Here is a 12,926-nt window from a genome sequence, read left to right on the forward strand (position 1 = left end):
AAAGCCTCTAATTCGTTCATGAATACTCCTGCAATTGTTGAATGAAGAGCCATCTTCTGCCCAAACACTGCATATAGTTTAAGATTGATTTTTGCGCTTTTCCAAAGCTTTAAGATAGCTTTAAAATTCCTCTTTGAAAAGTAATTGAAACCGAGAGTTTACATACCCTCCCCAGGCCTTCACACTGTTGCACGCTTTCAGGGTGTTCTTCTTTTCTTCGTAAGAATGTAATTCAGCAGGAGTGAGTGTTGTCAGGTGACGCTCAAGATGCAACAGCTCCTTTTCTATCCTCTTGATCTCTCTTCCAAGTGGTTTACTCATTCCATCTGAGTACTCATGGCACAACAATTTCAACCATACCTTTCCCACATCCCACCAGAGTCCAAGCAAGCCGAAATCTCCTTTTCTGCTTCTCTAAGCTTGCCAAAAATTATGAAACACTGAAAGAAAAGCTTCATCCTGAACTAAGGCATTGTTGAAGTGCCAGAGGCCAGCACCGCACCTTGTCACAACCAGACAAAGCTTTATCCAGGCAAGATTATGATCTGTAAAATGTGCAAATTTGATACCACAGTCAATGCCATTCTTGCACCAAGGGTGAAACAGATAGATCCTGTCCAGTCGAGATTGTGAGATATGGCCACTCCTGATACGACTGTATGTAAATGTGTCAGTGGGGTGCTGTATGCACTAAATGTCTCTTATGTTTAATTGCGTTATCATATCTTGTAACGCTTTAGCAGAGGGACCGTGTGGCTCTTGACCCACTCAATCAAGGGAGGTATTGATAGTCAGTTAAAGTCCCCTTCAATAATTACATATTCTTCGTCAGGCAAGGTAAGCATAAGTGTCCGCATATGGTCAAAGAAACACACTCTTCCAGCTCTCACTCATGGCGCATAAACATTCACGAGGTTGATGACATCTTCACACCATATTTTCACATGTAAGAAACGGCCTAAACTGACCTCATTTATCACAAGTGTATCAGGCTTAAAAGATGATGAGAAGAGCATAGCCACCCCACAGGATGTATCGGTTGGGTGACTGAAATACGGCGATCCTTGCCGTTGACTTGTCCATCGGAAAGCAACCTCTTTGTTTGTGTGGGTCTCTTGTACAAAGGCTACTGCAAGTTTCTCCTTCAAACAGAGGGACAATACCTGATGCACCCGGAATGCATCTTTACATCCATTGACGTTCAATGATCTGAGATGAAAATCTATTGCCGTCACTATATAGATTGAAGTTCTATGTTTCTATGTTAAGCCGAGCCTGAAGTCTTGCTTTTGTACCCTTCTTTTCTCAGTGCATACGGGGAATGCATGAGTAATTTATAGTCTTTCCACCGTTTTAAGTCAGTTTCAACTTTCTTGCTGCTGTGTGAACTTCTTTCATAGAACTCTAAAAAATTTTTTGCCAGGAATGTAAGAGAGATGCCCTGAAGGCAGCTCTGACTCAAAGGTCATCGCTCCTTGATCTCCTTCCCAGTTACCAATGCTCCCCTAGTCTTCACTGTCTGGGATCTCATGGTCATGCGCGATGCGCAAACGACCACCGAAACTCGTTCGTTCTGCGCATGCGCAAATGACCCCCGAAACTCGTTCGTTCTGCGCATGCGCGAATGACCCCCGAAACCCCGAGAGTTTACATACCCTCCCCAGGTTTGGTACAGGTACAAGGATATCATCTCTCCCCTTTGTTATGTCTTCACTGTGTGCCAAATCCTCTACCTTGTCGTTACTTAAAACAGACTTTGCACAGGCTTCTGGCAACACAGATGAAACTTCCACTGGTCCTACTGCTACATTTATTGCTGCCTCACGAGGCAAAGCTGTAGAAGTTAAATATATGACATCCAAGGGGATGCAGAGTTCATCTGTTTGAGGTGCTTTTGGTGAAGTGTGCATGTTAGCTTCCCTCTGTCCTGGGGGTGCAGAGGAAACACCCAAGACCATAATTAATACAGGCATTGCCTCAGAAGCCTTATCAGTCTCCTTTGACTCTGCCAAGTCAGATGTCACTGAGTCTCGTCATTATCATACTGGGTTTGGTTATGGATACTTTATCACTCTGTTCACTCTTTGGTAGGTCACTGGCTGCATTTGGCAGCCGATCACATTCATGATCTGTTTCCTGAGGAACAGTAACTACCCCTTCTTCCACTTTTTCAGGTTGAGTAACCAGCTCTAGATTTTCCAGAGCACCTGACTTTATGGATCGTTTTGCCATATCCTTATAAAGTGTATCTTCACAAGTGTCAACATGGTCACCCTCCCTCTTGTCGACCTTATGGTTCTGATTTTCTCTTCTGTGCTCTTTTCCCTTTCCCCAACTTTACCATCTGCCATTGGTCTATGGCAAAAGGTAAGCCAGGGCCAAGACACAGCACAGAAACCTCTGAAGTGATACTTTCCTCTTACTTTGGCTGTTCAAGCCCCCGAGGAGCAGACACTTCCTTTAATATGGTGGAGAAGTCTGCTCTCAAGTGATCCTTTGCCTTACAAACATAACAACAAGGTTCATTAGTCATGTAAAATACCTTGTAGTTCCTGCCTTCAAACGGAATTACAATGGATCCCTCCAATTCCGTGTCCTTATTCAGGTCAATGGAAACGTGTCTTTTAAAAGACAATATGTGACGTAGGGCAGGCTCACGACATCCTAAAGGCAGGGGCCCAATGGGTCATCTTGGCACCCTTGATCGCCCCAACAATGGCACAGCTCCATGATTGGAAATAAAAGGAAGTATGTTGGAGAGGATGATCCGTGTACCAAGCCTGTTGTTGACTTAATAGTTAAGGTGGCTGGCTTAAGATATTTGGGTCTTGAGTTTGAGCCTCTGTCACCCCTTGACATAACACCAGGTGGGTTGACTCAGCCTGTCATCCTTTTGAGGTCGGCAAAATGAGTACCATCTTACTGGGGTAATACGCCATTCAAGTATCCTGCGTCAGAGTGGTGACCCCTCCAGGATTGTACTCCTTTGCCAATTAAACTTTCACGACAGCCCTATGCGGCTCAGCCTGAAAGGAATAGTTGTTATCGTTGAAGACCAAGACAATTTCACAGGTTTCCAACATCCCAAAGAGTGGCGTAAAAATTGTCGGTGAAATTACATCAATAAAAGCACTGCCATAAAGAAGAAAAGAGCTTTACCACCCGTTGATAACTTTTATATGCGAAACCACCTTTCATCCTGATGTAATGTTCATTTCATATGCAATGTGGTAAATGTATGTGCTTCATTAGAAATAAACCTCTCCACTATGTGTGTCAGCCTCTCTGTCACAAACAAAATAGCTCCAATTAAAAACTGTGAACTCGTCCTGCTTGTTTAGGCGACTGTCGATCTTCGATCTTTGTTGGCAGACAGGTAGAGCGATGGAAGTAATCAACATAACGTTGATCAAAGTATGCAAACTGCCATGGGTAAATAGTGTTAATGTGAGCCAATCAACTAGCAATGCAATTGCTGCGTTTCCTCAGCTGTACGAAATAGATTCCTTCTGAGCTGCTGAGTTCAAACATTTGCACCAAGTCTTTGTGCTCACAACAACCAACTTGTTAATAGAATGAGATATCTAATCTTTCTCTTGTTTCCACAGTCTCATAACAGCATGTCGATGGAATCAAACAAATGAATGGTTACATTAACTCATGTGTTTTTATGATATAGCAATTGCAGAGTCAGTGCTGATCGATGAAATGTTGTTGTTATTCTTGCATCTTTTTTTTTTGTGTTGAATGATTACAATAATCTTGATTTTCCCAGGTATGCTGGCCAAGTGGGCTACATGGTTGCAGGCATGAAAAGTGCTCAGGAAGCACAGATTGGAGACACGATATACTCGCATGGGCAGGCTGTTGAACCTCTTCCTGGTTTCAAACCGGCCAAACCTCTCGTCTTTGCAGGTATTTGGAGATCAGGTCATTTTTTTTTTGCTGGTTTCTTTCGCTCTCATTTCCACATGTAATGTGCAGCAATTATTTTCCATTTTACCCACTGTTTGTGGGAGATGGATCTTGGGTATGTTCACTGGAAATAAATTTATATCAAACAAAAGCAACATAACCGAATAAGTGGACTATTAATCGTGCTATTTTGCAGTCCGCTCTCATTAAACAGGTTTCACTTGGTGAGTTTACACACTTGTAACTGAGAGGCGATGAAATTCAAAAACCTGCAGTGATTTGTTGCAAATGACAAGTTCTTTTAAACAAGAGGCCACATAACATGCATTTTATGTGCACAAACCCTAAATTTATATGCCTGGTGTTTGCTTAATGGTTAGGGTGGTGGGCTTGGGATCCGAGGATCCTGAGTTCAACTCCCACTCAGCTGTTGAATTAATACCAGGTGGGTCGACTCTGCCTGTCATCCTGAGGTCGGCAAAATGAGTGTCAGCATGCTGATATCCTGTGTCCGAGTCGCGACCCGTCCAGGATTGTGCCCACTAGCCAAGGAGACTGCTTTGGCAGCACCAACGTTCTGCACAGAGTATGGTCCCAATGGATGGATGGATGGATGGAAAATATCTGGACTTTCAGAGAGCATTGAATAAGATATCACATAGAAGGCTGGTAAATAAGGTTAGGCCTGTGGAGTGACTGTTAGAGTAGCTAACTAGTTTGGAAACTGGATTATTGAGAGGAATGAAAGGCTGCAAGTACTGGGATATCTCAGGGATCAGTACTGGGACCGTTATCTATTGTGCAATAATGCACTTGTTCATCAGTCAGTCAGTCTGTCTGTCTGTCTGTGTGTAACATTCTGTTCCACCCATTGGTTGGACAGGCTGCCTGACTTCATCCACAATTTCATCCTGAAAAATCATATGACTTATCGCTATGTGAAGCCAGTCATCTTTGGAGCTGTCATATTCACAATCATCACGTCCTCCCTATCAGTTTTCGCTTCAGTGCAAAACGACCAAAGCGACAGTTAAAAGGACTTTGAGCCGATAGGAGTCACGGGCCTTGTGAAGATAGGCCACAGCAGTCTGTTGGCTATCCACTGCCCGAATAACTATGTGGCATTCTCTCAAGCAGGGCTTTTACAGCAGAGGTTACCCAAGTCTTTGCTATTATTTCCAACTGTTTTCTCTTAAGCGACTCGGCCAAGGACCATAAAACCCATGTGTTTGTCTGAGGACTTCCGAGAATCTCGTGACACAGTGAAAGGAAATATCTATCATTGTTTACTTTTAACAATGTGTATATAGCCATCAGAAAGAAGATAATTGGTTTCGGGTCTGATGGTCATGTGAAAGCTGCAATTCCACAGGGTTTCCACATATCTCGTGGGGTTGTGATTGGACAGGTGACCATGATGGGCCATGACATGTAGGAGCTGTTTCGGTCGCAGTGTCTGTGAAGTCGGTGATGGCATCATGCGGGAGGGGAAAGCTTTAATATCCTGCTGTTTCGATGTGGGAATTCGTTCATTCGCTTTTATGAGCGAGAAGAAGGGAAAACAGAGTTGGGTTTGGGAAGGTGGAGTGGGGGAGAGCAAAGATGGGACAAAGTTGAGGCTTTTGGGGTGGGTGAGTTAAGGTCTTTCGATTTTTCAAGACTTTTTATGCCTCCGCTGATAGTCGCCGGAGGCATAATGTTTTTGGGTTGTCCATCCGTGTGTGCATGCGTCTGTCCGTCTGTCCGTGATAGGTTTTCGTTTCCGTGATAACTTAAGAACGGCTGAAGGGATCCAAGTCAAACTTGGTACAAGTATTATAATGATGCAAAGATGAACTGATTAGATTATGGGGTCACGAGGTCAAAGGTCAGAGGTGCGGTCAGGTAAAAATTCTGTTACTGCGCTAATTTGTGAATCGGTGATGTGATTTCGACCAAACTTGGTATAAGTATATATTATGATGCAAAGAGAAACAAATTAAATTTTGGTGTCAACAATCAGAGCGTCAGGTAAAATGTGATACTTTATAACAGCTGAAGGTATTTAAATCAAACTTAGTACAAGTGTGCATAATGATGTAAGAGTGTGGGCAGAGGCATGTCGGTCGATGTCGAGTTTGAACTCCGTCCTCCACTCCTCACCCTCCTTGAGCTCATAAAATTGGTTTCGGAAAAAAAATAAACGACCCCAGCGTGATCAACACCACATTCGTTCAACCAATCAGATTATTGGTTGACTTAATTTAACTGGAGGGTGGGGGAGGGGGGAGTCGGAGTGGGGAGGAAAGTATTGGTACAGGTACAAGGATATCATTAGGGGTAGTGTTCTTTCTACTGTATATACACTATTTACACAATTCTAAGGCAACCCCCTCAAATGTCAGGTGCATGTCTTTTTTTCTTGAGAAAAAGTAAATAAAATAATATGAATATAAGGCACACCTTTACTTCAAGTTCACACTCAGCACGACGGAGAACCTCATGCTACCAGAGACCAGTGTCATGTTGGGTGTGAACAGGCATTCCCACATTGAAGCAGAGGAATAATAATGGGGGATAGGGGTGGGTTGAGGACTTTTGAATATTAACAGGGTGGTGGGGGGGGAAGGGTTAAGGGGGGGATTGAGGACTCTCAATTTTTCAAGATGGAGACTTGGGGTCACGGAGGTCAAAACAGAAGATTTTTTTCCCCACTCAAAATTTGATATTGTGTCATTCCTGGTGGAACTTCTTGCCATCTTTCAACTTTGGGGTGGGAAGCGTGGGGATTTGCGATGGTGTGCCGTTGACTTGGCTCCAGTGTAAATAGGACATTGTCAAGAATGCAGTTCTTTCTGAGTGGGTGTCTCACTTTGAAAGGTTTGCGATAAAGCCGCCGAGTCTTGATCACGGACTTCGTCCCAAGGTACCATTCTACCATTTTACTTCATTGGTGTGCTGTATGTGACATATTTACTACTGACGAATGAAACTTGGTGGAGATGATTTCCCAATTTTCGACAACAGAACCCGAAAAAAAATAATTACGGTTAATAATGTTCAGTCGAGACAATCCAAATAGAACCAAGACTTTTGAAACACCCGTTACGCATACATATGTACATACATGCATACATGCATACATACATACATACATACATACATACATATATGCATACATACATACATATATGCATATACTGTATGTACCGTATTTACACTATTCTAAGGCATGATGTTTTGTACAAAATTAACGAGTGGAATACAAAGAGGTTCTCCGTCATGCTGAGTGTGAACTTTAAATAAAGGTGTGCCTTGCTTACATATTATTTTATTTACTTTTTCTCAAGAAAAAAAAGACATGCACCTGACATTTGAGGGGGTTTCCTTAGAATTGTGTAAATACAGTGAATATACAGTAGAAAGAAAACTACCCCTGATGATGTCCGTGTACCTGTACCAATGCTTTCCTCCCCACTCCTACTCCCCCCTCCCCCACCCTCCAGTTAAATTAAGTCAACCAATAATCTGATTGGTTGAACGAATGTGGTGTTGATATGGCACAGGCATGATGAGCCAACTAGCCTCCTAAATCAAAGTTTCTTATATATCCTTCTGCATATATGCAAAGTGGAGTCACGTCTGTGTACCTAGGGATGTTCCCAACGGATCAATCGGAACACGTCATGTTGCGGAAAGCCTTGGAGAAATTGATGCTGAACGACCCCAGCGTGACATTGGTACCAGAGACCAGTGTCGTGCTGGGTGCTGGCTGGAGGTGGGAACAACTTTATGCATTTGTCAACGTTCACTTTGAAGCTGCTTACATGGTCGATCTGAGCATTCAGTGCATTAAATCGTAAGCACACAATTGAAGTTGTATAAGAAAAAATGTCGAATTTTAGTGTTTTTCATTCCGTGAAGCGAAGTGCCTTTATTAGGGAGGATAAAGGGATCAAATTTTTAAAGTACAAGACGGTGAGAGCTTATTTTGGCAATCGTATCAGGTTGTCACAAAAGTGTTGTCGGATTTTTTTTACCACATCAATGAGACTTCATGTCGTTGCTGAACATGAAGTTTATTAATCAAAGCAAGTTCCATTCCAATCAATACACTTCTGCCAACAAGTTGCAAGTGCATTTTTACCATTTTTTTTTTTAATCTGTATTTCTGGAGTTGATAAACTGAAGGAAGGCGGTTTCAATTGCTGCTTAATTGGAGAAGCATTTCATACAGAGGAAGCTGTCAAGGAGTTTGAAAAGGTGGTAGTCTGTAGGAGAAAAGTCTGGTGAATAGGCTGGGTGAGGGAGAACGTCGTACCCCAATGTGTTCAGTTTCTGAAGTCAGTTGTGGACGAGCAACATGAGGATGAGCATTGTTGTGGAGCCGCATTGGGCTTCTTCGATTAACCACTGCCGGCTGTGATTCGGAGAGTTTCTGTTGAACAACGTTTAATTCATGACAGTATCTTTCAGCTGTGATGGTTTCACTAGGTTGCAATAAATTAGTGGATGACACCAGTTGTAATCCACAGACAGTGTTCACGACCTCCGTTGGGTGGGGGCCAGGTTTTGGAATGTGCTTAGGTGCCTTGTCTCTGTCGGACCACTGTGCTGATCTTTGCGATTGTCGTTAAGGATCCATTTTTCATCACACGTAATGATTCTTTCAAGAAATGGGTCATTTTTATTTCTGATAACAAGCAAACAGCAGATCACAAATCGACGATTTTGTTCTTGTTCCTTCACCTCATAAGGCAACCACTTGTCAAGCTTTTTCACCTTGTCGATTGCATCAAGATGAAGCTCTCCAGCAATTTCTCGCAATGTTTTTCTTGGATTGGCTTCAACTGAGCGTTTCAGACAGTCGTAATCACAGCTGGAATGATGTCCGCTACGTTCCTTATCTTCAAGGCTCACATCTCCTGATCACAACTTTGCAAACCATTGCTGTACTGTGCGCTCATTTGCAGTGTCCTCGCCCCATGCTTGCTTAATGTTACGAGATTCCTCGCTTGCTTGGTGGCCGTGTTTGAACTCGTGAAGCATATTGGCATGAATAACTTCTCTCTACATGCTTCACTCAGAACCCTGAAACAAATATCCTTTTTAGATTTTTTTCAAAAGTGGGTTTTGCTAAATGTCTGCCGAAGCACACGCTGCAAAACGATATATAACTTATTTACATACGCCATCACAAGTGTGCAAAAATTGAGCCCCAAAATTAACACAACGAGCATAACCCGCGCTCTGCGCGACATGTTGGGGTGGGTGTGTTTGAGAAAGGAACTGATGCAGAATATCAGTAGTAATTTTACTTTAATGCAGTAAGTGGAATAGGATTTCACTGTTTCAGAACCATTTTATTTACTTTTTTTTTGTACCATGCACCTCATATGATCTTTGAGATAATGTAAGCCGAATATCACGTTACTCGAGCGCAGAACAGTCGAAGATAGCGCGACACGAAACCACAAACTCGGAAATAATATATAAGATGTAAAACCAAGAAAACTTTTGTGACAACCGAGAAATTCTCATAACTTAGACCAATGCCACTATGACCTCATGGTGTCATGCCACGATGGTGTTATGCCTGCAAACCAAGAAGGGCATCCAGCAGTGAATGCAAAGTCAAAAGCTGTTAACAAGCAAATGAAAAGTGAAACTACCGACCCTGGTTTCACCCTTATTTGGGCTCATCAGGGCAATGTATCACTGTTTCATCCACCAGTGTGTGTGTGTGTGTGTGTGTGTGTGTGTGTGTGTGTGTGTGTGTGTGTGTGTGTGTGTGTGTGTGTGTGTGTGTGTGTGTGTGTGTGTGTGTGTGTGTGTGTGTGTTTGTGTGTGTTTGTGTGTGTGTGTTTGTGTGTGTATGTATATATATATATATGTATATATAATATGTATATATATATATATATATATATATATATATATATATATATATATATATATATATATATGTATATGCAGTGGAATGGGCCATACTTAACAACTCGGTGACTTTCAACGTCAAAAAGTCTTGGAGCAACACAGCTCAGCCGCGAAGTGGTCGGCCACACAAGCTCACAGAATGGGACTGCTGAGTGCTGAAGCGTGTAGTGCAGAAAAAACATCTGTCATCGGTTGCAACACTCACTACTGAATTCCAAATTAATTCTGCAAGCAATGTCAGGACAAGCACTGCTCGTCGAGAGCTTCATGAAATGGGTTTCCTTGGCCGAGCAGCCACACACAAGCCTAAGATCACCATACGCAATGCCAAGCGTTGGCTGGAGTGGTGTAAAGCTCACGGCCCTTGGACTCTGGAGCAGTGGAAACGCATTCTCTGGAATGCTGAATCACGCTTCACCATCTGGCAGTCTGGCGGATGAATCTGGGTTTGGTGCATGCCTGAACACTACCTGCCCGCATGAATAATGCCAACTGTAAAGTTTGGTGGAGGAGGAATAATGGTCTGGGGCTGTTTTTCATGGTTCAGGCTAGGTCCCTTAGTTCCAGTGAAGATAAATCTTAACACGACAGCATGCAATGACAGTCTAGACGATTCTGTGCTTCCAACTTTGTGGCAACAGTTTGGGGAAGGACCTTCCCTGTTTCAGCATGACCCTGCCTCCGTGCACAAAACGAGGTCCATACAGAAATTGTTTGGTGAGATCGGTGTGGAAGAACTTGACTGGCCTGCACAGAGCCCTGACCTCAACCCCATCAAACACCTTTTGGATGAATTGGAACGCCGACTGCAAGCCAGACCTAATTGCCCAACATTAGTGCCCGACCTCACTAATGCTCTTGTGGCTGAATGAAAGCAAATTCCTGCAGCAATGTTCCAACATCTCATGGAAAGCCTTCCCAGAAGAGTGGAGGTTGTTATAGCAGCAAAGGAGGGCCGAACTCCATATTAATCCCCATGATTTTGGAATGAGATGTTGGACGAGCAGGTGTCCACATACTTTTGGCCATGTATTGTGCATTTTCACATGTATGTATGTATGTATGTATGTATATATATATATATATATATATATATATATATATATATACATATATGCATGTATATGTATGTATGTATATACAGTAGACTAGGTGTAAGTCGGCAGCGTGTAACTCGTCACTTCGCTTAAGTCGGCAGCGTCAAAAAGTCCCGAATTTATCTCATGTTAAATCCCTTTGAATAAAGGGTCATCCCTCTGTAAGTCGTCATCTCTAAGTCGTCACTTCGTCTAAGTCGTCAGATGTTGTCCATTCCCACATAATGGAAACTCAAGTAAATTACCACTCCTAACTCGTCACACGGAACTGCTGCCTCGTGAGAAGCCCGATTGCATGAAATCGTGATACTCGCTCATTGGTGTACACCGCCAGTGATAGGCTATTTATAACTGCGTACACACGTTGATCGCACTGCAGGCAGGACAATGGCGACTAAGCGTAAGCTTACAACTAAAACCTACCAAGAAAAATACGACATTATCCAGTTTTGCGAGGCAAATCCACTGATGAAGAAAACAGACATAGCTGAGAAGTTGGACATCAAACGGCAGACATTGAACGATATCTTGAAGAATAAGGGCAAGATATTTGGACAAGTGGAGAAGATCGTGAGCTGGGTGGGAAGTGTGAAATGTGTGTCCTTTGAAGATGTCGATGACGCGCTCATCATCTGGTTTCGGCAAATGTCGGCTCAGCCAAATATTCGGTTTCGGCCGATTCGGCCAAATATTCGGCGATACTGTCTTTCGGTGGAGGATTGCCCAGCCAACATCATGGAATACAATGACCGGTTTGAATCCTTTCTCATGCACCAGATGCCCAAGAGTTTGAGGCAGTCAAACATAACGGATTACTTCGCGAAGAAGTAAAGGATCGATCGAGCTTAGTGTTGAAGTCCGATCATGGTTTTATGTTGGCTTGTTTTGTACATTACCGCACTCACTTACACATAGGCATTGAGTGGTAATCATCACCACGATGACTGTGTGTCATGTAATTTGTCACCATACCATCACCGATGGTATACGAGTTGTCTTACAGAGTTGTTCATTATCTTTACTTTTGATAAACTGATTCATGAATTCCATCTTTGCTTGATCACTTTCCAACTCACCAACTCACCCCCAGCTATGCCCCGAGCATTGTGTTTTCCTTTTGGTACAATAGCCGGCTCTCACACATACGTGTTCAGGCCACGCGCGACTTCATCTTTCACCCCACAGTCATCATGAATGTTCGCATACCCGTAAGTCGTCACATTTCTAAGTCGTCACTTTTTTCTCGGTCCTGATGGTGACGACTTGCGCCTAGTCTACTGTATATATATATATATATATATATATATATATATATATATATATATATATATATATATATATATATATATATATATATACATATATGTATACATATACATGTATATTCTTCTTCTTCTTCTTCATCTTCTTCTTTCGGCTGTTCCCGTTAAGGGTCGCCACAGCGGATCATCCACATGATCCGCATATTGATTTGGCACATGTTTTACGCCGGATGCCCTTCCTGACGCAACCCTGGTCGCCTCTTACGAAACACAGGGATATGGTATACCTATTTTAACTGGGGTATACACCGGCCCAGTACACTGGTACTCACTTTGCCGACCTCGGAAGGATGACAGGCTGAGTCAACCCCCTGGTGTATTAATTCAGTGGCCCAACGGGGCTTGAACTCAGGACCTTTTGGATCCAAAGCCGCTGCCCTAACCACTGCGCCAACACCAGGCTTAGACACACATATATATATATATATATATATATATATATATATATATATATATATATATATATTTATATATATATATATATATTTATTTATATATATATATATATATATTTATTTATATATATATATATATATATATATATATATATATATATATATATATATATATATATGACCGTTTTTACAGCCATTTTTCCCTGCTGTGCAGGGGTTGGGCTTTTTCTTGAGGCAATGTTTTATGGCCGGATGCCCTTCCTGACGCCAACCCTGGTCGC

At 42.5% G+C, this 12,926-nt stretch overlaps 1 protein-coding gene across 5 annotated transcripts in view; it reads left to right on the top strand.

Annotated features, from left to right (window-relative positions):
* Window positions 1-12,926, top strand: part of GUF1 (GTP binding elongation factor GUF1) — an 87,053-nt gene that overhangs the window by 50,388 nt on the left and 23,739 nt on the right. For all 5 annotated transcript variants that reach the window (XM_085845491.1, XM_085845492.1, XM_085845493.1 and 2 more), the window contains 2 exons: window positions 3,776-3,915; window positions 7,549-7,672. In XM_085845491.1, coding sequence (XP_085701617.1) covers window positions 3,776-3,915; window positions 7,549-7,672 — 264 coding nt within the window. The remainder of the gene's footprint in view (window positions 1-3,775; window positions 3,916-7,548; window positions 7,673-12,926) is intronic.

This window comes from Eptatretus burgeri, chromosome 11 (genome assembly GCF_056783735.1).
Source record: "Eptatretus burgeri isolate ZD-2024b chromosome 11, Ebu_testis_v1, whole genome shotgun sequence".
Lineage (NCBI taxonomy): Eukaryota > Metazoa > Chordata > Myxini > Myxiniformes > Myxinidae > Eptatretus > Eptatretus burgeri.